Source organism: Hyperoodon ampullatus (genome assembly GCF_949752795.1).
Source record: "Hyperoodon ampullatus genome assembly, chromosome: 9".
NCBI classification, from domain to species: Eukaryota; Metazoa; Chordata; class Mammalia; order Artiodactyla; family Ziphiidae; genus Hyperoodon; species Hyperoodon ampullatus.
The window spans coordinates 18,609,735-18,636,676 of NC_136922.1; the positions used below are offsets into that span (position 1 = coordinate 18,609,735).

Consider the following 26,942-nt stretch of genomic DNA (forward strand, 5'->3'; position numbering starts at 1 on the left):
AGGTTCGACATAAATACACTACCACGTGTAAAATAGATAGCTAGTGGGAACCTGCTATATAGCACAGGGAGCTCAGCTTGGTGCTTTGTGATGGCCTAGTTGGGTGGGCTGGAGGGGGAGGTAGGTCCAAGAGGGAGGGGATGTGTGTACGCGTATGGCTGATTCACTTCACTGTGCGGCAGAAACTAACACAACATTGTAAAGCAATTACACTCCAAAAAAAAAAAAAAAAAAGAATCCTACACTTGGAGTTGTATCTCTTCAAGGCACTCCAGTCAATTTATACTGAATATGATCTTTGGCACTGTCCTTAAATAAAGTAGATGCTCAGTGAATATTAGTTATATTAAACATCAGGTGCTTTGGGTAGATTTGCTACCTTATCTCATTTACACTAAGCAGATGTTCTGCAATAGCCAAATAATCAGTGAGATTTAAGACTGTTCATTGCACTTCATCCCTGCTGTCTTAACGAACTAACCAGAGTGAAAGCAAACAGCCTTTCTAGAACATGTAATCACTAAGAATCACTAGTACTTATTCTGAGAACTTTCCATGATTTAAGAAGGCCATAAACTGTGTTTGAATAACGCAAGTTCCAAGAAGTCTAGTTTATAGCTATTTGCCCCAGTAGGTGCTCAGTTTTGTGAATGAATGAATCCTATGAGACAGGTACTATTATTATCAGATTAAAAATGGGATGCCTGAGGCACAGAGAGGTTAGATACCTTGCCTGGGTCGCACAAAGTAGCAAACAACAGAGCTGTCACCTTAACCTATGTGTCTTTGATGCCTGGCCCATATTTCCAACTCTGTCAACAGATAGCCAGGTAAACACTTAAGTGGAGTACCATTTCACATTTAATTCCATTACTCTTTGGTATACTCCCCTTCTAGGAATGCCTAGACACCCAAATACTGTGACTAGTGACAGGAGAAAAAGATTAATGTTGCTGCTGAGCCATGTCATATCTGGTAAGAACATGTATATCAAAGTACCTGAAATCACAGATTATTTTGTAGAAAAAGATAAGACTATATTTAGCAACAAACTTTCAAAATATATTTATAAATCTAATTGCTAAAAGCTTTGGTTTAACTTTCTTTTATAGTACCTGCTCCTCAAAATAATTGAAAAAAAATCTTCTAAATGGTCAACAGTTGCTTTTTTCTTTCTTTTCACTTTTAAATATGTTACTTACTAAGAACACACATGCCAGATTTCATTTAACTGCATTTTTATGGTCCAGTCATTAGCCTACTGAAAAAAGTAGCTTAAATGGAAATACTGACATAAACCTCATTACACTGGCTCCAGTGTGTTACTATTATAAAGTATCCGTCTTGAATATGTGTATGTTTTCATAGGATACTATTGAAAAGGTAATGGAAAATTAACATTGCAGTGGAGAATTTGATTCTGTGTATATATATTTAAACACTCTAGCACAGTGTATGTTTACAATATCAAGGAGTTTATTTGGAATTAATGATATTTAAAACATATTTTACAACTGGCCATATATTATTTATGCTCCCTATTTTGAAGTTTTTCTCATTTCTTGGACAAAATATTTGTTATGTGTCTCTCTTTGGGCTGGTACCAGACTACTTACACTCAATTTTCAGTAAGTAAAAACAAGTCTTAGGTGATCAACTACACTATCCCTCATAAATTATTTTTTTGACATTTAAATTTTAAAGTACGCTCTGCCATGGTGGGATAGTGTGTCAAATGTTAGAAATAGCTGAGCATGAAAGAATTTAAAAGATATCATCATCGAAAGGGAACCTTCCTACACTGTTGGTGGGAATGTAAATTGGTGCAGCCACTGTGGAGAACAGTATGGAGGTTCCTCAGAAAACTAAAAATAGAGTTACCATATGATCCAGCAATCCCACTCCTGGGCATATAGCTGGAGAAAACTCTAATTTGAAAAGATACATGCACCCCAGTGTTCATGGCAGCACTATTTACAATAGCCAAGACATGGAAGCAACTAAATGTCCATTGACAGATGACTGGATAAAGATGAGGTATATATACACAATAGAATATTATTCCGCTATAAAAAAGAATGAAGTAGTGCCATTTGCAGCAACATGGATAGACCTAGAGATTATTATACTAAGTGAAGTAAGTCAGACAGAGAAAGACAATTATCATGATATCACTTATATGTGGGATCTTTAAAAAAGATACAAATGAACTTATTTACAAAACAGAAATAGACTCACAGACATAGAAAACAAACTTATGGTTACCAAAGGGGAAAGGTGGGGAGGGATAAATTTGCATTTGGGATTAACAGATACACACTGCTGTATATAAAATAGATAAGCAACAAGGTTCTACTGTATAGCACAGGGAACTATATTCAGTATCTTGTAATAACCTGTAATAGAAAAGAATCTGAAAAAGAACATATATATATGTGTGTGTGTATGTGTGTGTGTGTATATATATATAAAACTGAATCACTTTGCTGACACTTGAAACATTATAAATCAATTATGTTTCAATAAAAATCAAATGCAAATGAAAAAAAAAAAGATAACATCATCATCATCATCATCATCATTGGCCTTACTGGTATGGGCAGCGAAACTTGCCTATGTAGTTTTCATAAAGAAGGGAAGCAAGGTGTGGGGAACTGAATCAGTTGAGATGGTGACAGGAATGTGCGAACATGTGCAAGGCTGGAAGGTAATTTCTTTTTATACATACTTGATATATGTGTGGCAAAATAGTAGATGTGGAAGAATTCCATGATTTGAGACTCTATAATAATTGCCTTATCAGTCTAATCATCTTACATATCAATTTGTGAAACTTGAGAAGAAATGAGTACGTTCCCTCTAGACCTAGAGCGTCTGCCACATTGTAGGTGGTTTGCAGGAAGGGGTTTGAAAGCATTGATCTTTTAAAACTGTGTAACTCTGGGCAAATTACTTAACTTCTCTATGCTTCAGTTTCCATACCTGTAAAATGGAGATAATAATAGTGTCTAACTGAAAAGATTGCTGGGACCCTTACAAGCATTATTCCACAATAAGGATTCAATAAACTTTACTACTATTATTATTTAAATAGCAAGCAGATTTAAGTTACTTTGAGAAGAATGGCAGAGCGGAGCCCAACACACTTGGGTTCTTGTCTTGGTTTCTTACTTAACAGTGTTTAGCTAAGCTGTTGTACTCTCTGAGACCTGATTTTCTTATGTGTAAAGTGGGATCGTCATACATGTTTTGCAGGCTTGTTGGAAGAATGAGATTATGCATGTAAATTACCAAGCATAGAGTCAGACCCAATAGTGGGTGCTTGATGAATGGGACAATTATAATTATTTACAAAAACAAACCAACAACAACAAAAACAAACCCACAGTAATAATTAGATTGAGTGCCTAAGGACACTATGTCTTTACGAGTAGTATTACTTTACTCAGCAACATAAAGAATGAAGGTTAGTGTTCTCAGAAGCTCAGGTAGTTGACATTACCTCTCAGCCAAAAGAAATATATTGCAGAGTAAGTGGTTGTAAATGCTATGTTCTATTTATACATGATGAGGGTGTTGTGAACTCTGGAGCTACATTTTACATCTCATGTGTGTGAGGGCTTTCTTGTTTCTTACCTTATAAAATGTCCTCATTTTAAATGTCTCTAAGTGAATGTAAACATATATAAAATAGCCCCAAACACTCATAATAAAATAAGCAAGATCTTCTAGACCAGACCATTTTCTTTCTTTTTCATTGTTTTATTACAGTTCTCCTATCAGGATTTCACGTTTGATCTTAAAATCACAAAATTTAATAGCTGGAAGGGACCAGTCCAACACCCTAAATTTATAAGTGAGGGAACTGTGACCTGACAAGTTTAAGTGATTGCCTAAGGCTGTATAGTAAGTTAGTAGCAGAATCTAGGTCTTTTGTCTCTAAGACAGAACATTCAGGGGCGAGAAATGACAACTGGATCCGGACAAAATTGAGGCTTTTATTACTTAGGAGAGGTGGCACTGGGGCTCTACAAAGTGACCCTCAGCATACATATGTGTGACATTCAGCATATAGCTGAAAGAAAAGATTGGGTAAGGCTTAAAGTAAGGGACCCTTACCTGGGTGTCAGAGGCTGGCCCTCGTGAAATTTCCTGAATGGACTCATACACCGTTTATAAAGGGTATTATGATCTTGGTTATGATCAGGTAATAATTATCTAAGGATGTCAGGTTGAACCAGAAAGGCCAGCATCAGGTAGATATTGAAGTAGTGGGGTGGTATATTCAAAGTCAGAAAAGCAGTAGCACCTTAGCTCCAGGGAGGCTCTGCTAACTAATAGCTTGAGGAAGTTGCTTATCTTTCAGGGCTTCAGTTTCCTCTACAGTAACTTTATAATAATACTATCTACATCTGACGGATGTGCTGATAAGCAAGGTAATTCATGAAATGAATTTAGCATAGAATCCGGCAAGAGTATAACCACTTAGTAAAGAATAGCTATTGCTATAATCCCAAGTGATCAGTCTCTTCGTGGTGGGAGATCTGTTACAGGGAGAAAATTCTATCCCTTGAGACAAAAGTACTTAGAGAACTTATTAGGTTCTCAGAGTCCTGGAAAAGTCACTCACAATTTAGGATAACATTCTAGTCTGAACAGATAAAAGAGGTACGTAGTAGAGAAATTGAGTCAGAAACCTGTTCCTTGAGCAGGGTAACAAGGTGGGTATTTAGTATTTTCAAGGAGTGCAACACAGGGAATATTACGCTTTCCAGTGTATACAAGTGAGCTGGGTACATCCCAGACTCAAAAGAGATTCAGAGTGTAAGACAAATTTCACTGACCTTATCCTGACTAGATTCAAAGATCATTGGTGGCCTTCCCTCCTGGACTCTTATACAAAGATAACTGTTGAATAACACCAAGTTAATATCTATTGTTATTAGCTACTTTAAAACTTATCATTGATGGCCAGTAGACATCTTCTTTTCGATATGACATTTTCTTTCTTTCTTTTCTTTTAAAATAAATTTATTTATTTATTTATTTTTGGCTGTTGGGTCTTTGTTGCTGCGTGCGGGCTTTCTCTAGTTGCAGTGAGTGGGGGGCTACACTTCGTTGCGGTGCATGGGCTTCTCATTGCGGTGGCTTCTCTTGTGGAGCATGAGCTCTAGGCACGTGAGCTTCAGTAGTTGTGGCACGTGGGCTCAGTAGTTGTGGCTTGCAGGCTCTAGCGCGCAGGCTCAGTAGTTGTGGCACACGGGCTTAGTTGCTCCGCGGCATGTGGTATCTTCCTGGATCAGGGCTCGAACCCATGTCCCCTGCATTGGCAGGCGGATTCTTAACCACTGCGCCACCAGGAAAGCTCCTAGATATGACATTTTCTAAAGGTTTTTTTTCTGCTGCTTCAAAATGAATTTTTAACTGTTATGATGACTGGCTACAGCTGTATTTATAGTTTAGTTCTAAAATGCGGCTCCAGGTTTCAATAAGGCCATTTAAAAATCCATTTGAACTCCAAAAACCTGAGCAACAAATTTGTCCCCACCATAAATTTCTGATGTATTCCAATAAACTTGGAAATACTTGTTTTTTTCCTAAGCTCTTTATACATCTTAATTTCTGTCTTTTGATCATGGAGTTTTGTGGGAAATCTGTGCAACCTGAAGCAGCTAGAGGGGGTAAATCACATGGGCATGATATATGCCAAGCCTGTGCATTAAAGATTAATAGAGAAGACACAAATAAATTCACCAATAATAAGAAACATTTATTTGTATGTTATTTGTAAGCCAGAATACAACCATGAAAAGAAAATGTTGAAACCAAATGAGACGGAAGACATTTCGGTTCTGTCAGCCCTCTCATTTCTCCCTTTATCCACAAGATCATAAGCTTTTACATTGGACTTTTTGAGAGTATATTATTCATATTTGTCTCCCCCTGTTTCTAATATATTACCCAGAAGAAGATATAGTAGGTCAACAATAGATATGTATCGAATGAATGAATATTGGTGACTTGAATAAATATTCTGGGACAAGGAATAGTTTATTATATCTGGAGAACTTTTGGATGTTTTGTGGTATGTGCTGAATCCTTTCTTTTAGTTCTCTTAGTAAGAGAACCTGTCTGATCAAATAAAATAACATCTATGAAAATTCTTTATAAATTGCGATGTGCTCTGCTAAAAGTAGGCTTTGTCAATACTTTGTACTATTATCTTGGGAACCTGGAAAGACTACACCCTCTGAGTAAGGACCAAAGTCTAGGAGTAAGGACAATACTGAAATAGACCAACCTTAACAAAGGCTAAAGCCAATTCTTGATGAGATCAAGGTGATCTTTTAAGTAATTCAACCTGCCTATCAGAACAAAACTTAACAGAAACATCCCAGAATTTTATAGGAAGTTAACATAATCCAGAACCTTTGCAATATATCCTTTATAACGTTTAACAGACACATTTGTAGACATGTGAAAAATCTGGAAAAAGTGACTGGTAAGGAAGGTATAAAATAATCAGTTGAAGCAGACAAAGAGATGATCCAGATACTGGAATTAATGGACAAGGACTTCAAAATTAATCATGATTAATATGTTAAAAAAATAGAGGAAAAGATGGACAAAATGATGATAAAAAGATAGGATATTTCAACAGAAATATGAAATGAATTAATAGGCATTAAAGAGTACCAAAATATATCTGACATTCAAACCCACTAGATAAATTTAACCACAGTTTGTACACAGCAACAGAGAATTAGTGAATTCATAGAGAAGTCAATAAATAATATTCTTTTTTCTATCTTGAACTTCAGTTTGGAATTTATTCATTCAGCCACTCTATGCCTTTGATGGGAGGGATTAATCCATTTATATTTTGAGTAATTACTGATAGGGAAGGACTTGCTTCTTTAGGTTCATTCTAGTTGAGGTTTTTTTGGCTTCTTGAATCTAGATATCCATTTCTCCCCCCAGATTTGGGAAGTTTTTTTAAAAAATTAATTTAGTTTTGGCTGCATTGGGTCTTTGTTGCTGCACACGGGATTTCTCTAGTTGCAGAGAGCAGGGGCTACTCTTCATTGTGGTGCATGGGCTTCTCATTGCAGTGGCTTCTACTGTTGTGGAGCATGAGCTCTAGGCGCATGAGCTTCAGTAGTTGTGGCACATGGGCTCAGTAGTTGTGGCTTGCGGGCTCTAGAGTACAGGCTCAGTAGTTGTGATGCATAGGCTTAGTTGCTCTGCAGCATGTGGGATCTTCCTGGACCAGGGCTCGAACCGGTGTCCTCTGCATTGGCAGGCGGATTCTTAACCACTGCGCCACCAGGGAAGCTCTGGATTTGGGAAGTTTTTAACCATTATTTCTCCTGATAATCCTTCTGCACCTTTCTCTGTTTTCTTTCTGGGACTCCCACATGTGTATATTGGTCTGCTTTATTGTGTCTCGTAAGTCCCTTATGCTTTCTTCATTCTTTTTTCTTTTTGCTCCTGTGACTGGATAATTTAAAATGGCTCATCTTTGAGTCCACTGATTCTTTCTTCTGTCTGGTTAACTCTGCTGTTGGTTAACTTAGTGAACAACAAACTCTAGTGAATTTTTTCAATCAGCTACTGTATTCTTCAGCTCCATAATTTCATTTTAGTTCTTTGTATTTTCTATCTCTTTAATGATAGTCTCATTTTATTCATGCGTAGTTTCCCTGAGCTCATCAAACATCTTTATGATGGCTATTTAGAATTCTTTGTCAAGTAATTCATAGCAACCTTTTTTTTTTAGGGTCGCTTTCTGTAGAATAATTTTGTTCCTTTGATTGGGCCATGCTTCCGTTTCTTCATGTGCCTTACAACTTTGTGCTGGGATCCATGCATTTGAAAAACTACAGCCACTTTCCAGTCTTTATGTGCTGGCTCTGTAAAGGGAAAGACCTTTACCAATCAGCCTAGCTAGAGATTCTGGAGGCCTTTTAAACCTTTTTGGTGGATGCATCTTCCCTGGACTGCACTTTCTCTTTTCAGGATCTCATAATCTTTTCCTCCCTCTGGTGTCTGTTTGCAGTACTGCAGGTTCTTTAGATGTGCAGCAAACTCCCAGCTCTCTTTTATTCTCAGCATCCCCCAGGTATCTAGTGTATGTTGTGTCACATAAGTGCTCTGAGACTGGAGAGGCAGAAACCAGTTGCTTAAGCAGCACCCTGAAGAGCTGGAATATTGGATGCATACTTTACTCGTCTCTTTCGCTGTTTGAGTGAGAGGCCACTTCGTGTATACCTCTGTCTGTCATACTGTGGATCCTCTGGAATAGTAGATGCCACCCAGTTCTCTCTCTCTCTCTTTTTTTTTCGTCAGCAGCCCTCAGGCGTCTAGAGTATACTGTGTCCTGTAAGTTCTCTGAGACAAGTGAGACAGAAACCTCGTCCCTCAGGCAGCATCTCATAAAGTCTGCACAGTGGCTGTACGTCTCAGTCTTCTCTTTCCCTCCCCAGGAAGAAGCCAGCAACTGGGAGTTTTCTCCCAATAATGATGCACTGAGTAAGGGTTGGGGGGGTATGGCAGACGAGTGCCACACATTTTCCTACTGGCTTTGATGTGACTGGTTTCACACTTGCCTGGGAACCTGGCATGCAGGAGCCTCTTAACCATTTTCTGGATTTCTCACAAAGGGAATTGGTCTATGTACTGTTGTTGAGGGAAGGAGGATCTGGGGCTTCCTATTCTGCCATCTTGCTGATGTCACCCCACATCAGGTTCTCTCTTGAAGGGAGATCTTAGTGGTTCATCCCCATTACTGCCTTACTAATTATTATTATTATTATTTTAATATTAGTGTTTTAGACTCACTCAAATACTATATTTTATTTTACTTTCTCACCATTCCCTTTTGTATCTCATTCTTTCTAGGTTTAATTTCCTTCTTTCTAAAGCATATTTTTTTAGAAATTGCTTTGGTGAGGATCTGGTGGTGATAAACTCTCTCGGACTTTATTAGACTGAAAATGACTTTATTTCAAGATTATTCTTTAAGAATATTTTAGTTAGGTATAAACTTTTATGTTGAAAAGAAATCCTATGTTGTCTGATATTATATCTCAGAATTATCACCTGACTTCTATTATTGCTATAGAGGTTTCTGCTACTGATCTAAACGACATTCTTAAAAAGGACAGATTATCTTTTTATTTGGATGATTGTAACATTCTTACTTTGTCTTTGATATTCTTCAGTTTTATTATGGTTTATCTAGATGTACGTTTCTTCTTCTTTGTCCCACTTGGGATCCGTTGAGTTTACAGAATTAATTCTCGGGCATTATCTTTTCATGTATAGCATTTCCCTCATTTTCTCTGTTCTCTCCATCTATAACTCCATTTGGGTGCTTTAATTTTAACCTCCTTGTCTCTTAATATCACTTTTACGTTTTTGATCTCTTCTTTTTTATGCTGAATTCTAGCTAATTTTTAAAAACCTCTATTCCAGGCAGCAATTCTTTCAGCTTTCTGATATGCTCTGTAACCTGTCCATTGAGTTTTAAATATCAATTATATATTTATTTTTAAAAATTCTATCTTGTTCTTTAAAAAATGTACCTTTTCTGAGAGTAACTTATACTTTTCTCATATGTTTGAATCTACCGCTCATTTTAAAAAACATTTTAGCCATGGTTATTTTATGTTTTCTATCTGGAAACACCATTAGTTGAAGATCTTGTGATTCTGATTCTGCTCTTTATTGTTTCTGCCAACTCCTGCTCATAGTAGCTTATTTCCTTGTGTATTGTGTAATGTTGGATTGTGGGCTCAAAGATAATTGGGCTATCTCAGTGTAAACCCTTTCCAATTTAGGTTGAGGGTATCCTTCTAAATAAAGTTTGTATTTACTTCTAGCATGGCACCCTAAGGGACCTAATGGAAAGCAGGGACCATTTTTTTGGCTTTTGCTTTTCAGACCCTACTGATAGATTTGAACCTCTTTAAGGAAAAGCCATGATTCGGATTATTCAGGGAAGTCTTTTTGCCTCCCACCTTTTCTCATGAGTGGGTCTTTCTCATTACACTTTTACCCTTTATGTGTTCCAGCTTTATGATGGTGTTCCCCAAGTGGTTTTCTAACCTGTCACAGTCCTGGTTTAGATGGTAGTTAAGTGGTTCAGTTTTGATTACCAACTTTGAAAAATTTAGGACAAGAATTTGGAAGTGGGTCAGTGTTACAAAGAGAATTCCTGTAGAAGTCATGGTTCAATCTCTGGGAGTGAGTGAGGTCACAGAGCTGAAGGAGAAGAAAGAGACTGAGGAGAAAAGCACAGAAATCCCACAGAGTAGGAGGAATTGGATTGGAAGGAAGGATGATTGCATAGTTTCTCTCCAGGGTAAAACAGGATGGGGTGGTTAGGAGGGGCAAGGAGATCCAAAAAAAGTGAGGACTTTGAGAAAAAAATGCTGTGATTAAGATGTCAGTTGAGAGTAGATTTGGTGAAGTGCTGAATAGGAGCCATCCCAGGCAAGGAAGGGAGGAATGAATGAATGGTAGGGAATGGAAGCAGAGACGGACTACTATCTGAGAGCAAAATAATTTATTATATCTAGTTAGGTAATTAAAAACTGAATATTAATTGAACAACATGTAGAGGGAGGTTCCTGAAGAACTTCAACTATTTGGTCTTCGCAAATGTCATTTTCTTCTCAGAACACCTGATGAATGAGATTTCATGATCATTTTTAAAAAGACACCCTGTCTAAATAATTAGCTATCATATTTAAAAAACTGAACTTTATTGGTTGGAAAATATGGATTAAGGCAAAATAAATCAGCATTCTCTTGGCGTTTAGCCAAAGCCTTCATTTAGGGACTTGTATAACATTGCAAACATAGTTTATTCTTTAGGGGATAATATTAAATCAAACTTTAAACATATCAGTTAATTTGTGAAACAACACTGAAGAAAATGAAAGGTCACACTCTATATATTCTTCTGGATGTCAGCAGGGTCCTTGCTTCTGTATAGGCCTGACAGTTTGCCTGGCCCTTTTTAAACTTTTCTGTGGAACACTCTTCTGGGAAAAATTAATTGACATTCTTACCAAAAAGAGTTTCATGATCAAACTAATTTGGCAAACTCCTTTTTAAAAATTCTAGGCCCCTTTTGGAGATTCATAAATTTGCTAGCACATTAAGCGTTTTGAAAAGTAGAGTAAAAAAGCTGTTGAGCTTGCATTTCTCAAACTTATTCAAGTGAAGAAAAGTTTTGTGTGTGTGGTGCTGAGAGAGAAAAACAGAGGGAACATTGTTATTAACACCCTACAGAACAGTGTTTTGTGAAACTAATTTGGGAAATGCTGGCTTAAAATCTTCTGTAAAGAAACATTTTCAAATAAATATGAGATCCTCCTATATGTCAGGCCCTGTGTGGAGCAAACAGATCATAAGTCCATAAGATATAGACCCAGCCTTCTTGTTCACTACTCCCCCAAACTCCAGTGTGCAGGAGAACTTCAGTCACATACTGACCCTGAATTTGCATCATATAGCACAGTTTAGGAAATCTAGGATTAAATCTTTTTTGGTTCTAACAAGCAGAAATGCAGTCAAACTAACTCATAAACAGGGATGGGAGTGGTGGATAAGGGGAGGCTATTGTAAAGCTACAGAGATTTTGCAGAAAGGAAAGTACAGTTCCATTTCATGAGAATCAGGATGCCATCGGGCATGCGGCAGTTGCTTAGTCCTTTGCTGTTTCTTTGGTGTAGTCTGGTCTTTTGTCTCAGTTTTAGTCTTTCTGAGGCTTTCTTACTTACTTGCTTAAGCCTCATATGGTCATTCGAGCCCCACCCCCAAGTGGCCTTCTGAATTATCAAGCTGATGTAATTGATTCCTGATCGGTGAATCTATTGGCTGGCTCGGGAGTAGTATCCACATGAGTCTCGTCAACCAGGGATGAGGAGTGGTCGGTCACACCATGTACAGAGCTGCTTCTTCGGGGGTGTTGAGGGAGGAGTGGAAATTAAACATTTACGGTAATTGAGATGAAGAGTTTTAGTGTTTGAGAAGACAAGCAATGGTAAATTATTTCCAGCACATTCTATTATGCATAAAAATGCTTAACTAGCTCCCATCTTTATTTACAGAGCATGAATCCCAGAGGAACTGAAATGAAACAATTATTCAAACAGAGTATAAACTCTGAAATAAAACAATCTCCTGTAACCCCTGACCTTTTAGCTAATATGACCTGTTAATGTTGGCAGGGGTCATAGAAATACCAAATACCTTTTCTTAAGTGGTTATGGAGATGAGAAAAGAATTATTGCTTTCTTCACCTTTTGACCTACTGGAAGGACTTACTGAAAAATTTTTTTCAGGTTGTTTTGGAAGAATGCTTCTAATGGCTCTGATGTTAAATTACTTTGGAAGGGACAACTTCCTAGTTGGTCTAAATTTTGACGCAAAAGAACCTTGCATAACACTCCCATGACCTCAGTTGTGGTGTATGTGCCCATGTGAGTGAGTCCAATGCTTTTGGGTCACCAGTGATTGAAACAGGAATGTACAGAATAATATTCAGAGTACATATTGTTTTTCCTTGTATGTCATGAAATGGAAATAGTTGAGGCACATTTTGAGACTTCAGTCCTCCAGCAATTCAGCACGACTCCCTCTGCTGAAAAGCCTGGGCTCGTTTTCCCCTGCTTCTTAGAGGCACACGCAGAAGGGCCTACTGACCTTTCCATCGACAGATTCAGGCTTCACTCAGTTTCCAGATTCCTAAGGACTTGAGACAAGAAATAATTAATCCATGCTCAATTCTGTTAATTTTGCCTTCTGATTTTTAGCTTCCCAGGGAGAGAATTCATTGATCATTGAGTCTTCAAAGATTCTGGCCTCTAATATAGTTATTTCTCACTACAGTAGCAATTCATCATTCTGGTCTCTACCTTAATCTCACATGCGTGACAGATGGCCTGGGTTGGGCTCCCAGGTCCTGGTCACACAGAAGAAGGAATGAGTCCTTTAAAGAACTGGTTCAGATCCTGGAATGTGGCCATCTCATCAAGGTCCTACCAGCTGCTTGCAGCCTACCACCTTTTCCATCACTTTCCTTAGTTAGAGATGTCTATAAATATTTAAGATGGAGCCTTCCTCTAAGCTTCTTTGGACCCTGGAGTTAACTTGTTTAAGATACTTGGTTATCCCATGAGGACTACATTTCACTTGTTCCTGTGAGTCAGCCGGGCCTTACCCTAAGCACTTATTCTTCACTGCATAAGTTGAGTAGCCATTAGCTCTTCCCATGGTCTTTGGGCCAAGCCCAAAGATGTTTTTTTTTTTTTGTGGTACGCGGGCCTCTCACTGTTGTGGCCTCTCCCGTTGCGGAGCACAGGCTCCGGACGCACAGGCTCAGCGGCCATGGCTCACAGGCCCAGCCGCTCCGCGGCATGTGGGATCCTCCCAGACCGGGGCATGAACCCATGTCCCCTGCATCGGCAGGCAGACTCTCAACCACTGCGCCACCAGGGAAGCCCCCAAAGATGTTTTGCGAACCTGTATACTTTAGATTCCAAGCCTCTGTACAGGAACCCATTTTATATTTGGATGCAAAAGAAATTTTACTTCCAGTTAATGTTCAATTATTTGGTAGTAGCTCTCTGGGTTATTTGTTGGAAAAAATACTAAGGCTGATCCTATATCCTTCAAGACAGAGTGCCAGAGTTACATAGCAACATCTGCTATGGGTGCCAGTTTGGGGTGATGATGATGGAATTGATGGTTGGAGGTGATGGCAGTATGAATGCATCCTTGATGGTCCTGCCCTGTGGTGAGATGCTAGGAGATTTCTCCTCACCGTCCTATAGGATAACAACTTCCTTGCCTCCAAACACCACAGTGGGTTAAGAAACCCTTGGCTTTGAGTGTTAGGGAGGTAAAGGAAGAGATCTTTCAGGCCAACTAAATGGCCTCTGAAAATGGGAAGGCTGTCTTGTGAATGGGCTAAATTTTGACCATGGTAGAATGAATAAGTACTTAATTAGGGGGACTGAGTCTTGCACTGTTCCAACTACAGGATACATCCAGAACTCCTAATGGAATTATAGTCTCCATCTCCCTTTAAACTTACCTTCACCCTTAAACTTAGGCAATAACCTGCGAAGAAGGAAGTTTGTTGTGGGAATCAATTCTGAGTATGTTTGTCATTCTCAGTGAGTCCTCACCTTTGGGTCCCTGACACTTCCTCCTCTTTCCTACTTCATGTTTCCTAGTTTTGCCAGCAAGCCTTTTGTATACTGTCTAGTATTTCTTGAATTTCTTGGTTTGCTGTGATTGAGCATTAATACATCGGCTTTGATTTAATAAAATGTATTAAGCTTCTGTTATGCCAAATATTGTCCTAGATGCTTGGTATAGCTGCAGCAGGCTCTAAGTTCTTATCTGCCAGCCAGACTCCCATGCTCACCTGATGTCACTGTCATTGCTTCATATGTCTTTGTTCAAAGGCTTGGGCTTCTGCTTTTGCTTATATTCTCTGAGGTTCTCATCTAGTTAACTACCTGGTTACTATCCCTCCACCCTTTGGCTTTCTTTCACAATTCTTCATGTGGGAATTTGGAGGCAAGTCTCTGAACCTCATTCCCATAACTGGGATCCTGCAGCCTCTGCCTGTAAATCTCAGGAGCCGACTGCCTACTGTCAGACTTTCAAGAATTAGTCTGTCAAAATTTCTTACTCCATTCCCTCCCTATACCCCCATACTTTATCTGGCCGAATGCCTTCCTAAGCCATGCTTATTCACACTTTCTATACTCTGGGCTGAAATTCCACTTTCAACTGGACCCGTACCCCAGTGCCTCTTCAGGCTTAGTGGGTAGGTCTAATGTCAGGCCTCTCCCCTAATCCCAGTCTCACCGTGTGTGCCTTACATTTTATCATTGATAAATCTCAAGACATGATGGAGTTAAAATATGTTTCAAAAATCTTATTGGCAATCCACTCTGTAATCCACTTTACAATAATATTCTTATTGTAACTGTGGTTAATATGCTGTTCTAGCTATATTTTTTGCTTGAAGGTGAACTGTTATGGTGACAGCCTGAATAAAGTTCTAGCCTATGAATGCTTTTAATTAGTCTTAGATAAATGTAGGCTCATTGTCAGAAATGATATTCTCATGTATGGTACATAACTAGTACAGAACTATGACTGTTGTAACATGTTGGAGATAAAACAAAGAGCACTTAAAAAATGCTTAACACAGTCAAGGAATTTTTACCTTGAAGTGCTCCTGAAAAATCAGTGGACTCTTGTCCAGAAATTTTTGTTACTTTCTGTTAAATAGTAGGTGCTTTTGGCAGCCTCTTCCAAACAATCTGGCTTAAAACAATCAATTTATAAAACAGTTAATTCAGAATCATCAAAACTGGTTTCTAACCCATACTTTCCAGGAAAAGCAACCCCATGTGCCATTGTACATTATGTCCCAAGATACACGATGGCTGCCTTCTTGAATAACAGCTGGCTTTCCTCACAAAGGACTTCTTTTTTAAGAAAAATAATATCCACTGATAATTTGTGAAGAAGATACAAAATAGGACAGTTTCCATTTCCTTTCTTGCCCTTGCCTCCATACCTACTATCAAATAATGAGTGATTGAAAATTCTAAATATTTTTGATTTGAAATGGGATTTAATTGATTTGAAGGACCTCAAGGAACATTCAGACTTCCTATGGTATTGGAAAATCCTGACCTGGATCTGGGGTGGCAGGAAATCAGTACATAATACCGCTTTCAAAGCTATTCTAGAATTCAGGACAAGGGCTTGTATTTAGTGTTTAGAAATGGGTGTTCAAAACTGCTTATTCCCCATGAAAAAATGTGTAGAGAAGTAGGTAGTAGGTGAAATTAGGGCCTCCCGGGCTCCTTTCCCACTTTGCACAGTCCCGTCCCATAGATGACACTGTTCTTGAGCTGTAAGCAGTTTGTGCCTCATTGCCATCTGGCTCAGCCATAAGGTGAACTGAACTGTTAGTGGTAGGAAATAGTGCTCTAAATTTGTCACGATGTACTAGCACAGACCCAAAGTCAGTAACTTCTTGACATTCCAGAAAACATTCTCATGGCCATGAGTTAAACTTCATGGAATGTCTCTTTCCAGTGGATGCTGAAGTCATTTAGCAATGGTTACCTTTTGTGGAAGAAAATCTTGTTAAAAATTAAGTAGCTCCAGGAGGGTTTGAAGTTTGTGCTCTTGTTTTTGAAGCAGACACACTACCGACTGTATGTACCTTTTATAGATCAGAGAAAATACTGATGCACCGATACGGTAGTTTGAGAGGGTGATGGAGGAAGTTCCTCTTTTCCTTTTCCCATTTGATCGTCTGATATTATATTGAGTTGATGCAGAACTTCTAGAAGTCCCTCTGTAGTTCTGTCAGCTCAATAATGAAGACATCGTCAGAGCAGGTTAGCGTGGCTGGAAGCTCAGAAAGCAGAGTATCTGGGGATCAATAGCAACTTCAAGAGCGGTGGGAATTCCCGACTGACCCTCTTACTTCTCTGCTCTCATGTCTGCTCAGTATTCTCTACCCCTGTATGTTACATCTCTCCCCTTCAGTTTCCCAGGTGTGGTCACGTTTTACCTCTGAAACTGCTCTAACTACAGGAACTAAACTTTGAACCCCTGTGTCCTCTTTACATGTCTCCCAATGTGCTCATAAGTTGTGCAGTTTCCTTGGGATATCTAATCCCTTGTTCCATCAGTATTTTCTCAGCCTGACAACCACCTTTCTACCGAGGAGAAGGGGTTGATAATGACTAGAATGTGAAGGAAACCATGCAATTTGTGTGGTCTCCCTACCAGTGCAACTTGTCACCCTTGAATAAGCACAGCTCTCAATGAGCGGTGTTTATTTTCTCAGGAATAATGAAATCTGGGCTCCTATGAGGAAAGGCTTGGTGCTGGCCTGTCCTTTCAAAACTACAGACACCTGCTCCCCCTCCTCTCATCATTTCATGCAGAAGCAATTGTTTCTTTCCTCTTGAGGCTTAAATTCTTTACAAGAGAAACATCCCAGCCCTGAGTGTTTGCGGGCCAGTCTGATGCTTTGGATTTGAGTTCTCCCTGTGATGGAAAACCTGCTAGAGGTGTGTGTGTGCATAGCATGTGGTCACTAATCTTGCCTGGTATGGGGAGTGAGGTGACCAAGGCAATGAGGTAAGAGAGTTTGCAGAATGGATAAGGGCCCAGGAATCAAGATCCAAAGGCTTAGAATGCACTACGGAGTTCCGTTTATGTAGGAACCAGCATATTAGTAACTATTTAATAATAATGATATTTATTGCGTCCTTACCTTTTATCAGCAACTATTCTATTCACCTCACACCGTAGCCCTCACTTCACATTGAAACTGCTTCAATTCAGTAAACACTAAATGAGGCGTTGTACGTTTTGACCATCCATAGTCTCCTGTCTTCCACCGTGCATGTTCAACTACTCCCACTATGGTTGGTCTTTGACTTCATCAGGATTTCTTATCCACTGACACCTCTCCCTTTGCCCAATCCATAACCTCCGCCTATCCCTACCACCTTCTTCCATATCTAGATAGTCCATAGCTCATGGTTCAATAACCTTCTGGCTAGTTTTCTAATTTTTCTACACCTGTATCTTTTGTCATATCCATCTGACAAAACGCTAGAGAATGCAAATATCCATTTATTCGATGTCTGAAACTGAGAGACGATGGAGAAAATCACTCATTTGGGCTCTCAGCACTTCAGCATTCCAGTTATGCTTATCTGCCACTTTTCTGTCCCTTTCTCTTCAATGATACATCAGAACGTCTCCACTCTTTTTGGTCTTCCAGTCTCATTTATCCCAGCGCTGCTCTCAGCTGATGACTTCACCCCTTAGTTCACAAGCATATAGAAGCACCGGGAACTTCCTCAACCTCCCATCACCAGACCATCACGGGGACCTGTATCTGCACCTCTGCCCATCCTGTGTTCTCAGTCTTTTGCTTATTCTCCCTCTTCACAGTCAGACTTCTCAAACAGATGTTCACATGTTCTCTCTCCATCTCCGTATCTCCGTAACTGTTCCTTAATCCTTGATCCATTTCAAACTGCATGCTGTCCACTTTGTGACACCAGCACAGCACTTGCTGAGTTGATGAAAGACCACCTTGTGGGCATTCTTCAGTCCTCATCTTATTCCCTGGCTAACTCCTCTTCTGCCTGGGTTTCAAATGGGGGTGGCCTTCAGATTATCCCTTGGCTCCCTTTTATTCCCACTCTACAGTCTGAACTCTCTTCCTAAATGACTTCATCTATGTGATAGCTTCACTTATAGATTATAAGCCAGTGGCTCCCAAGTTTTATCTACAGTTCAGCCTTTCATCTGGTCCCCAAGTCCTGCTCACTTGAAATTTCCACTGGAGTATCTCAGAAGTTCTTCAGAATCCTAAACGTTACCCATGACACCTTCTTCTTCCTCAGCCTTCAACTCTTAACCATCATATTCAAGTCATTACCAACTAGTAGATTACCAAATGAGTAGATTTTACACCTAAATATTTCTTGAACCCATTTTCTTCCTCCTCTGTTGTCAGGGCCCTAATCTAATACGCCATCATCTTTTTAAAAAATTAAGAACAACTTTGAAATAATCGTAGATTCACGCATATTTTAAGAAATAGTAGAGATAGAGCCTGTGTACCCTTTACCCAGTTTATCCCATTGGTAACATCTTGCAAAACTCTAGTGCGATATCACAACCGGGATATTGACATGGAGATACAGAACTTTATCACCACCACGAGGATGCTTCTTGCTTTTCTTTTTTTTAAATTAATTTTTTAGAGCAGTTTTAGGTTCCAGATTGAACAGAAAGTATAGAAAATTTCCCGTATATCTCCTCCCCCTACACATGCACATGTAAAATTGGTATAACTGCATTGACATATTATAATCATCCAAAATTCATAGTTTACATTAGGGCTCACACTTGGTGTTGTCCGTTCTATGGATTTAGACAAATGACACTTATCCACCATTGTAGTATCATACAGAGTATTTTCACTGCCCTGTAAATTCTCTATACTGTGCATATTCATCTTTCCCTCCCCACAGTCTCTGACAACTATTGATATCTTTTTGCTGTGTCCATAGTTTTGCCTTTTCCAGATTGTCATATAGTTGAGAATCATACAGTATGTAGCCTTTTCGGATTAGCTTCCTAGTAATATGCATTTAAGGTTCCTCCGTGTCTTCTCATGGCTTGATAGCTCATTTCTTTTTAGTGCTGAAAAATATTCCGTTTTCTGGACGTATAACAGTGCATTACCCATTCACCTACTGAAGGACATCTCCTTAAACAGTCACTTGGCCATCCCCTTAGTGTTTCCTTCTGACCATACCTTCTCATTTTTTACAGTATTGATGGGCTGAGAATTTTCCAAATCTTTCATTTCTGCTTCCTCTTTGCTTGTCTTAACTTGCACTATATTTATATTTATTTATATTGTACAGTCAGGAGGAGCCAAGTCACACCTTCAATATTTTGCTTAGAAATAGCTTAAGTTAAATATCCAGTTTCATCACTTGCAATTCTACCTTCTACAAAACGCTAGAACATGAACACAATTCAACTAAGTTCTTTGCCACTTTATAACAAAGATCACCTTTCCTCCAGTTTCCAGTATCATGTTCTTCATTTCTATCTGTGACCTCATCACTATAATTTTAAGCCCAGCATTCTACCAACATTCTGTTCAGCATTACCTAGGTATTCTCTGAGAAGACTGAGGCTTTCTCTACAACTCTCTTTTATTTCTGAGCTTTCAACAGAATTGCCCCTAAGAGTCCAGTCACAGCAATGCAGACTTTTTCTAGCATGCACCTCAAAACTCTTCCAGCTTCTACCCATTACCCAGTTTTAAAGCTGCTCCCCCATTTTTAGGTATTTGTTACAGCACTCCATTTCTCAGTACCAATTTCTGCTATAACAGAATGCCATAGACTGGGTGGCTAAAACAGCAGACATTTATTTCTTATTTCATTATTTCTTGACAGTTCTCAAGGCTAGGAAGTCCAAGATCAAGGTGCTGGCAGATTTGATGTCTTGTGAGGGCCTACTCCCTGGTTCAGAGATGGCTGTGTTCTTGCTCCTAATACCATCACACTGGGGGGTTAGGATTTCAACCTATGAATTTGAGGAGGATATAAACATTCAGTATATAGCAAAATATAGTACTTTAAAATTCTTACTTAAATATATTTATTAAATAAACACTGTAGCAATAATAACAGGGAACAAATAATCATGTAAAGAACTCATAATCTTACCTTCATCCTAACAAATCTACTTGGTGAACCTTAGTCTAATTATATCCTGGTGGCTGAGCTGCTATTCAGTATTTACTTTCCAATGGTCATTAACTAATTACCTCTGCTTAAAATTAAAAACAAAATTATATTGGTAAAAATATGTTTCATGTTATGGTTCAGGCTTAAGGAAGAAACAGGCACTTCTTTATTAATTAAAAGGAAATGAACACCCTCCAAAATGTAAACTCATTGAACATGTCACTGATCCAAAATTTTGAAAACCTTTCTTCATGTTATACTTGGCAACACACATTTGTTACTTCACATTACTTATCCACTCCCCAACTCACCCTTCCCCCATAAAAAAGAAAGCCAACAAACAACCCGTGTAACTTCGTAATTATCAATGGTTTGTTGAGACATCTCTGCTCAAAATCCTTGTCCTCACTCATAGCTCTGTTGTAGACCTCCTTTCTGCAGTTTAAGAAACACTAATGCATTAGGTATAACACTAATTTTGCTTTTATATTCCCTTGCCTGGTGGATAAGGGAATACAAACATTTAAAATAGTTCATGTAATATCTCAGTAGCATTAATTTCCAAATCAAGCAAAAATGTAAATAAAATAAAACCCGATTATAGTGTTTTGCTTGAGATCCATTTTAGCCACAACTCTATTATACGGAAGCAATCATTTGAGTGATTTATTAACATTTTATAACCATTTATTAATTGCCTCACATTCTTCAGATACCACATAGTATATAGGAAGAATAAAAGAAAAAAAAATACAGTCAACCAATTGAGTCTACCTACACTGTACTACAGAACTTTCTGTGATGTTCTCTATCTGGACTGTCTCACATGACACCCACTAGCCACATATAGCTATTGAATGGTTGACATGTAGCTAGTATGTCAGTGTAACTGAACTGTTAATTTTTCTTAATAACAGCTTTATTGAGATATAATTCACATACCATACAATTCATCCATTGAAGCTGTACAATTCAGTGGTTTTTAGTGCATTCACAGAGTTGTGCAGCCATTACCACAGTGAATTTTAGAACATTTTCATTGCCTCAGTAAGAAAGCCGGTACTAGTGCAGTCACTTTCCAAATTTCCCCAACTTCCTCAGCCCTAGGCAGGCACTAATCTTTCTGTCTCCATTGATTTGCCCATTTTGGACATTTCATATAAATGGAATCACAATTTGTAGTCTTTTGTGACTGGCTGATTTAATTTTAGTTTATTTAAATTTAATACTCACATGTGGCTAGTGGCTACCATAAGAAGCAAGTGAAGTAAAAGACCAAATACAGATGCTTAAGTAATGCTGAAGGTTAGGAGAAGATAATCCTGTAAAAGGGGCATGTGGAAAACATGTCAGAGAGATTGGAGATGAACCCAGACAAAGCCTAGAGACAAGACAGTTTCCTGAAGGAGGGTATGGTTAACAGTACCAAATAATACAGAGGGGTCAAGAAAGAATTATTTCAGTGTAGTGTTAGGATAAGAATCCTGATGACAAAGGGCACTGGAATGTGGTGGTTGGTGAAGAACTGGCACTTTAATATTATTTAGAGATAGAGGGAAGGGAGAAAATTTCAAGATAGCTTGAGAGGGGTGTCAGGATTGATGCAAATTTTATTTTATTTTATTTATTTATTTAAAAATTTTATTTATTTATTTTTGGCTGCATTGGGTCTTTGTTGCTATGTGCGGGCTTTCTCTAGTTGCGGTGAGTGGGGGCTACTCTTCATTGTGGTGCATGGGCTTCTCATTGCGGTGGCTTCTCTTGTTGCATAGCATGGGCTCTAGGCTCGCGGGCTCAGTAGTTGTGACATGCAGGCTCTAGAGCACAGGCTCAGTAGTTGTGGCGCACGGGCTTGGTTGCTCCGCGGCATGTGGGATCTTCCTGGACCAGGGCTTGAATATGTGTCCCCTGCATTGGCAGGTGGATTCTTAATCACCGCACCACCAGGGAAGCCACAAATTTTATTTTTAGTGTAAGCATGAGCTTACATGTAAGCAGAAGGAAAGGATCCAGTGGAAATGAAGACATAAAAGTTAATTGAGCAGGGTTCTGAAGGGTGTGAGTGAAGGTAAAACTAAGGTCATTAGCCTAGGAGTAAGATATGCCAAGGAAGATAGAAGTTATCTTTCTCAGAGGCAGGAGTAAGTGAAGAAAAAGTAGTTGAAGATACAGAGCAAGTTTTACATAGAGAGGAAACTAAAGCAACTCATTTACTTAAAGAAAGCAGGAATGAGGCCTTCTGAGGGTAAAATTTGTTTCCTCTGACCATCCTTGTGATCAAATGTGGATCAGGGAGGGCCGCAAAGTACTCCATGGGGCTAAGGCTATGGGAGGTGGAGGCATCAGTTACTAATATGTCTGGCTTTTACCAAATGAACATGTCCCCTAAAAGGAACAGGCATTCTCAGGTATATAAGGCCACATGAGGTCCAGGTGTGTCATTTTTCACTTACTAGAAAGTGAAAATTACCCAAAAGTTTATATCTAAGATTTTCAAAGACAAAAATATAGCTCCATTCCTCATCTTCCTTCCACCCCACTCTCCTTTCTTTCCTCCTTCTCTCCTCCCTCCCTTATTTCCTGCCTTTTTTGCATGTATTCTTTGTATGCTTTGTAGAAAACAATGTACCATCATTCTTTTTGCCCTATGAGAAAAACTGGGAACAAACTAAACACAGAGTTTTGGGAAAATCCAACATTAATCCATACTATAATGAATATAGAATTTGATGTTATGAATTATAATAAAAATCCAGTATTTTCTTTATTTTTCTAAGTCACACATTTTCCCCCCTGCTTCCAATGGTATAACAGTTAGTAGAAGAGATAGGAAGTGCTTTGAAAACCTCAAATGACAACTATGCAAATATAAGAGAAATATATACTAATTAGTTGATATTGATTTAACTAATAACATTACTTTAGAACAAGGATTCTATATAAAAGTTTGAAAAATTAAAGACAATTTTTGTGGTATTCTCAATATGTAAAATTATATATTTATGTATGTATGTATTTATTTTAGGCTTTTAAAACCAAGGATGGATATCTTGTAGTCGGAGCAGGAAATAACCAACAGTTTGCTACTGTGTGCAAGGTAATCTATAATATTTGGGATGGGTGGATAATATATGCAACAACTCATTTTGCACAAAGCCAGGAAAATTCAGTTTTGCCTAGAACAATGTTGCTAAGTGTATACTCAAGACTCCCTGTGTTAGCACCTAAAAGTATGCTTTTTCTATGCTTACAAATGCTAAGGACAGGGTCTAAATTAGCACTCTGGTTTTGTAAAATTGATGTATCTGGCTGTATTTTTATTTTTATTTATTTTATTTTATTTTTTTTTAAATTTTTTTGCAGTACGTGGGCCTCTCACTGCTGTGGCCTCTCCCGTTGCGGAGCACAGGCTCCGGATGCGCAGGCTCAGCGGCCATGGCTCACGGGCCCAGCCGCTCCACGGCATGCGGGATCCTCTCGGACCGGGGCACGAACCCGTGTCCCCTGCATCGGCAGGCGGACTCCCAACCACTGCGCCACCAGGGAAGCCCTGGCTGTATTTTTAAATGAAGAATCATAGTAGCTTAAATTATACTAAAAATTGACCTACTAGTCCAAACAAAAAGGAAAAAGTCATTTTAAAGGGATTTTTAATGCCAGGATTTTTTTTCTGAGAAAAAGAAAGGAACAGAGGAACTAGAAAACAATCAGAATACAATTAACAAAATGGCAGTAAGTACATACCTATCAATAATTACTTTAAATGTAAATGGACTAAATTCACCATTCAAAAGACATGGAGTAGATGAATAGATAAAAACACAAGACCCATATGTATGCTGCCTACAGGAGACTCACTTCAGATGTAAGGACACACACAGACTGAAAGTGAAGGTATGTAAAAAGTATTTCATACAAATGGAAACCAAAACAAAGCTCTGGTAGCAATACTTATATCCAACAAAATAGACTTTTGTGATAAGAGACAAAAAAGGGCATTGCATACTGATAAAGGGGTCAGTCCAACAAGAGTATATAACATTTGTAAATATTTACACACCCAGCATAGGAACACATAAATATAGAAAGCAAATATTAACAGAGCTAAAGGAAGAACTAGACATCAATACAATAATAGTATGGGACTTTACTACCCCACTTACATGAATGGATAGATCATCCAGACAGGTAATTAATAAGGAAACATTGGTCTTAAGTTAGGCCAGATGGACTAAACAGGTATATAAAAAACAGTCCATCTAAAAGCAACAGAATACACATTCTTTCTCAAGTGCCCATGGAGCATACTCCAGGATAAATTATATGTCAGGCCACAAAACAAGTCTTAATAAATTTAAGAATATTGAAATCATATCAAGCATCTTTTCTGACCACAGAGGTATGAAACTAGAAACCAATTACAAGAAAAAAACTGGAAAATCACATATGTGTGGAGATTAAACAACATGCAACTATAAAAATGACTGGATCAATGCAGAAATTAAAAGAAATTAAAAAAATACTTTGAGACAAATGAAAATGGAAATCCAACATACCAAAACTTATGGGTTGCAGTAAAAGCAGTTGTAAGAGGGAAGTTCATAGCGATAGATGGCTACCTCAAGAAACAAGAAAAACCTCAAATAAACAACCTATGTTTTCACCTCAAGGAACTAGAGAAAGAAGAACAAACAAAGCCCAAAGTTAGTAGAAGGAAGGAAATAACAAAGATCAGAGTGGAAATAAATGAAATAGAGACTAAGAAGACAATAGAAAAGATCAGTGAAACTGAGAGCTGGTTCTTTGAAAGGTAAACAAAATTGACAAACCTTTAGCTAGGTTCAAAAAAAAATCAGAAATGAAAGAGGAGGTGTCATAATTGATACCACAGAAATACAAAGGATTGCAAGGGACTATTATGGACAATTATATGCCAACAATTTGGACAACCTAGAAGAAATGAATAAATTCCTAGAAATGTACAACATTCCAAGACTGAATTATGAAGAAATAGAAAATCTGAAGAGACTGATTACTAGTAAGGAGATTGAATTAGTAATCAGAAACCTCCCAACAAACAAAAGTATAGGACCAGATTGGAAAATTCTGCCAAACATTCAAAGAAGAATTAGTGCCAGTCATTCTCAGACTCTTCCAAAAATAGAAGAGGAGGGAACACTTCCAGATTCATTTTACAAGGTCAGCATTACTGTGATACCAAACCCAGCAAGGACACCACAAGAAAAGAAAACTACAGGCCAAAACCCAGCAAGGACACCACAAGAAAAGAAAACTACAAGCCAATGTCCCTAATGAACACAGAGGTGAAAATTCAACAAAATATTAGCAAACTTAATTCAACAATACATTAAAAGGATCTTACACCATCATCAAGTGGGGTTTATTTCTGGGAGGCAAGGATGTTTCAACACAACACAAATCAATCAATGTGATATATCATATTATTAGAATGAAAGAAAGGAATCATGATCATCTCAATAGGCATAGAAAAAGTATTTGACAAATTAAATATTCATAATAAAAAACTCTTAGATTAAGTATAGAAGGAACATATTTCAACATAATAAAGGCCATATATGACAGGCCTACAGCTAACATCATGTTTCGTGGTGAAAGGTTGAAAGCTTTTCCTCTAAGATCAGGAACAAGACAAGGATGCCCACTCTCACCAAAGTTACTCAACATAGAATTGGAAGTCCTAGCTAGAGCAATCAGGCAAGGAAAAGAAAGAAAAGTTATCAGAACTGGGAAGGAAGAAGTAAAATTGTTTCTACTTGCAGATTACGTGACTTTATAGTTAGAAAATCCTAAAGATTCCACCAAAAATCTATTGGAACAGTAAATGAATTCAGCAAAGTTGTATGATATAAAAATCAATATACAAAAATCTATTGTGTTTCTGTACACTAATAACAAACTACCAGAAATGGAAATTAAGAAAACAACCTCACTTACAGTTGCACCAAAAAGAATAAAATACCTAGGGATAAATTTAGCCATGGAAGTGAGAGACCCATACACTGAAAATTTTAAGACATTGATGAAAGAAATTAAAGAAGACACAAATAAATGAAAAGATATTATGAAAAGATATTCTGTCCTCATGGATTGGAAGAATTAATACTGTTAAAATGTCAGTACTATCAAAAGCCATCTATAGATTCTGTGCAATCCCTATCAAAATTCCAGTGGCATTTTTTACAGGAATAGAACAATTATAAAATTTGTATGGAACCACAAAAGACCCTAAATAGCCAAAGTAGTCTTGAGAAAGAAGAACAAGGAAGAACAGGGAGAAGGCATCATGCTCCTGGATTTCAAACTATATTACAAAGCTATAGTAATCAAAACAGTATGTCATTAGCATAAAAATGGACACACAGATCAATGGGACAGAATAGAGAGCTGAAACTAAATTCACTCATATGTGGTCAGTTAATTCATGACAAAGGAGCCAAGAATATACAATGGGGAAAGGACAATCTCTTCCATAAATAGTGGTGGGAAATAGACAGTCATACGCAAATGAATTAAACTGGACCACTATCTTACATCATATACAAAAAT

General features: G+C 38.2%; 1 protein-coding gene across 3 annotated transcripts in view; it reads left to right on the forward strand.

Annotated features, from left to right (window-relative positions):
- Positions 1-26,942, forward strand: part of SUGCT (succinyl-CoA:glutarate-CoA transferase) — a gene marked incomplete at its 5' end in the record, with an annotated part of 675,080 nt that overhangs the window by 199,350 nt on the left and 448,788 nt on the right. For all 3 annotated transcript variants that reach the window (XM_079711399.1, XM_079711400.1, XM_079711401.1), the window contains one exon: positions 23,380-23,451. In XM_079711399.1, the coding sequence (XP_079567525.1) occupies positions 23,380-23,451 (72 nt within the window). The remainder of the gene's footprint in view (positions 1-23,379; positions 23,452-26,942) is intronic.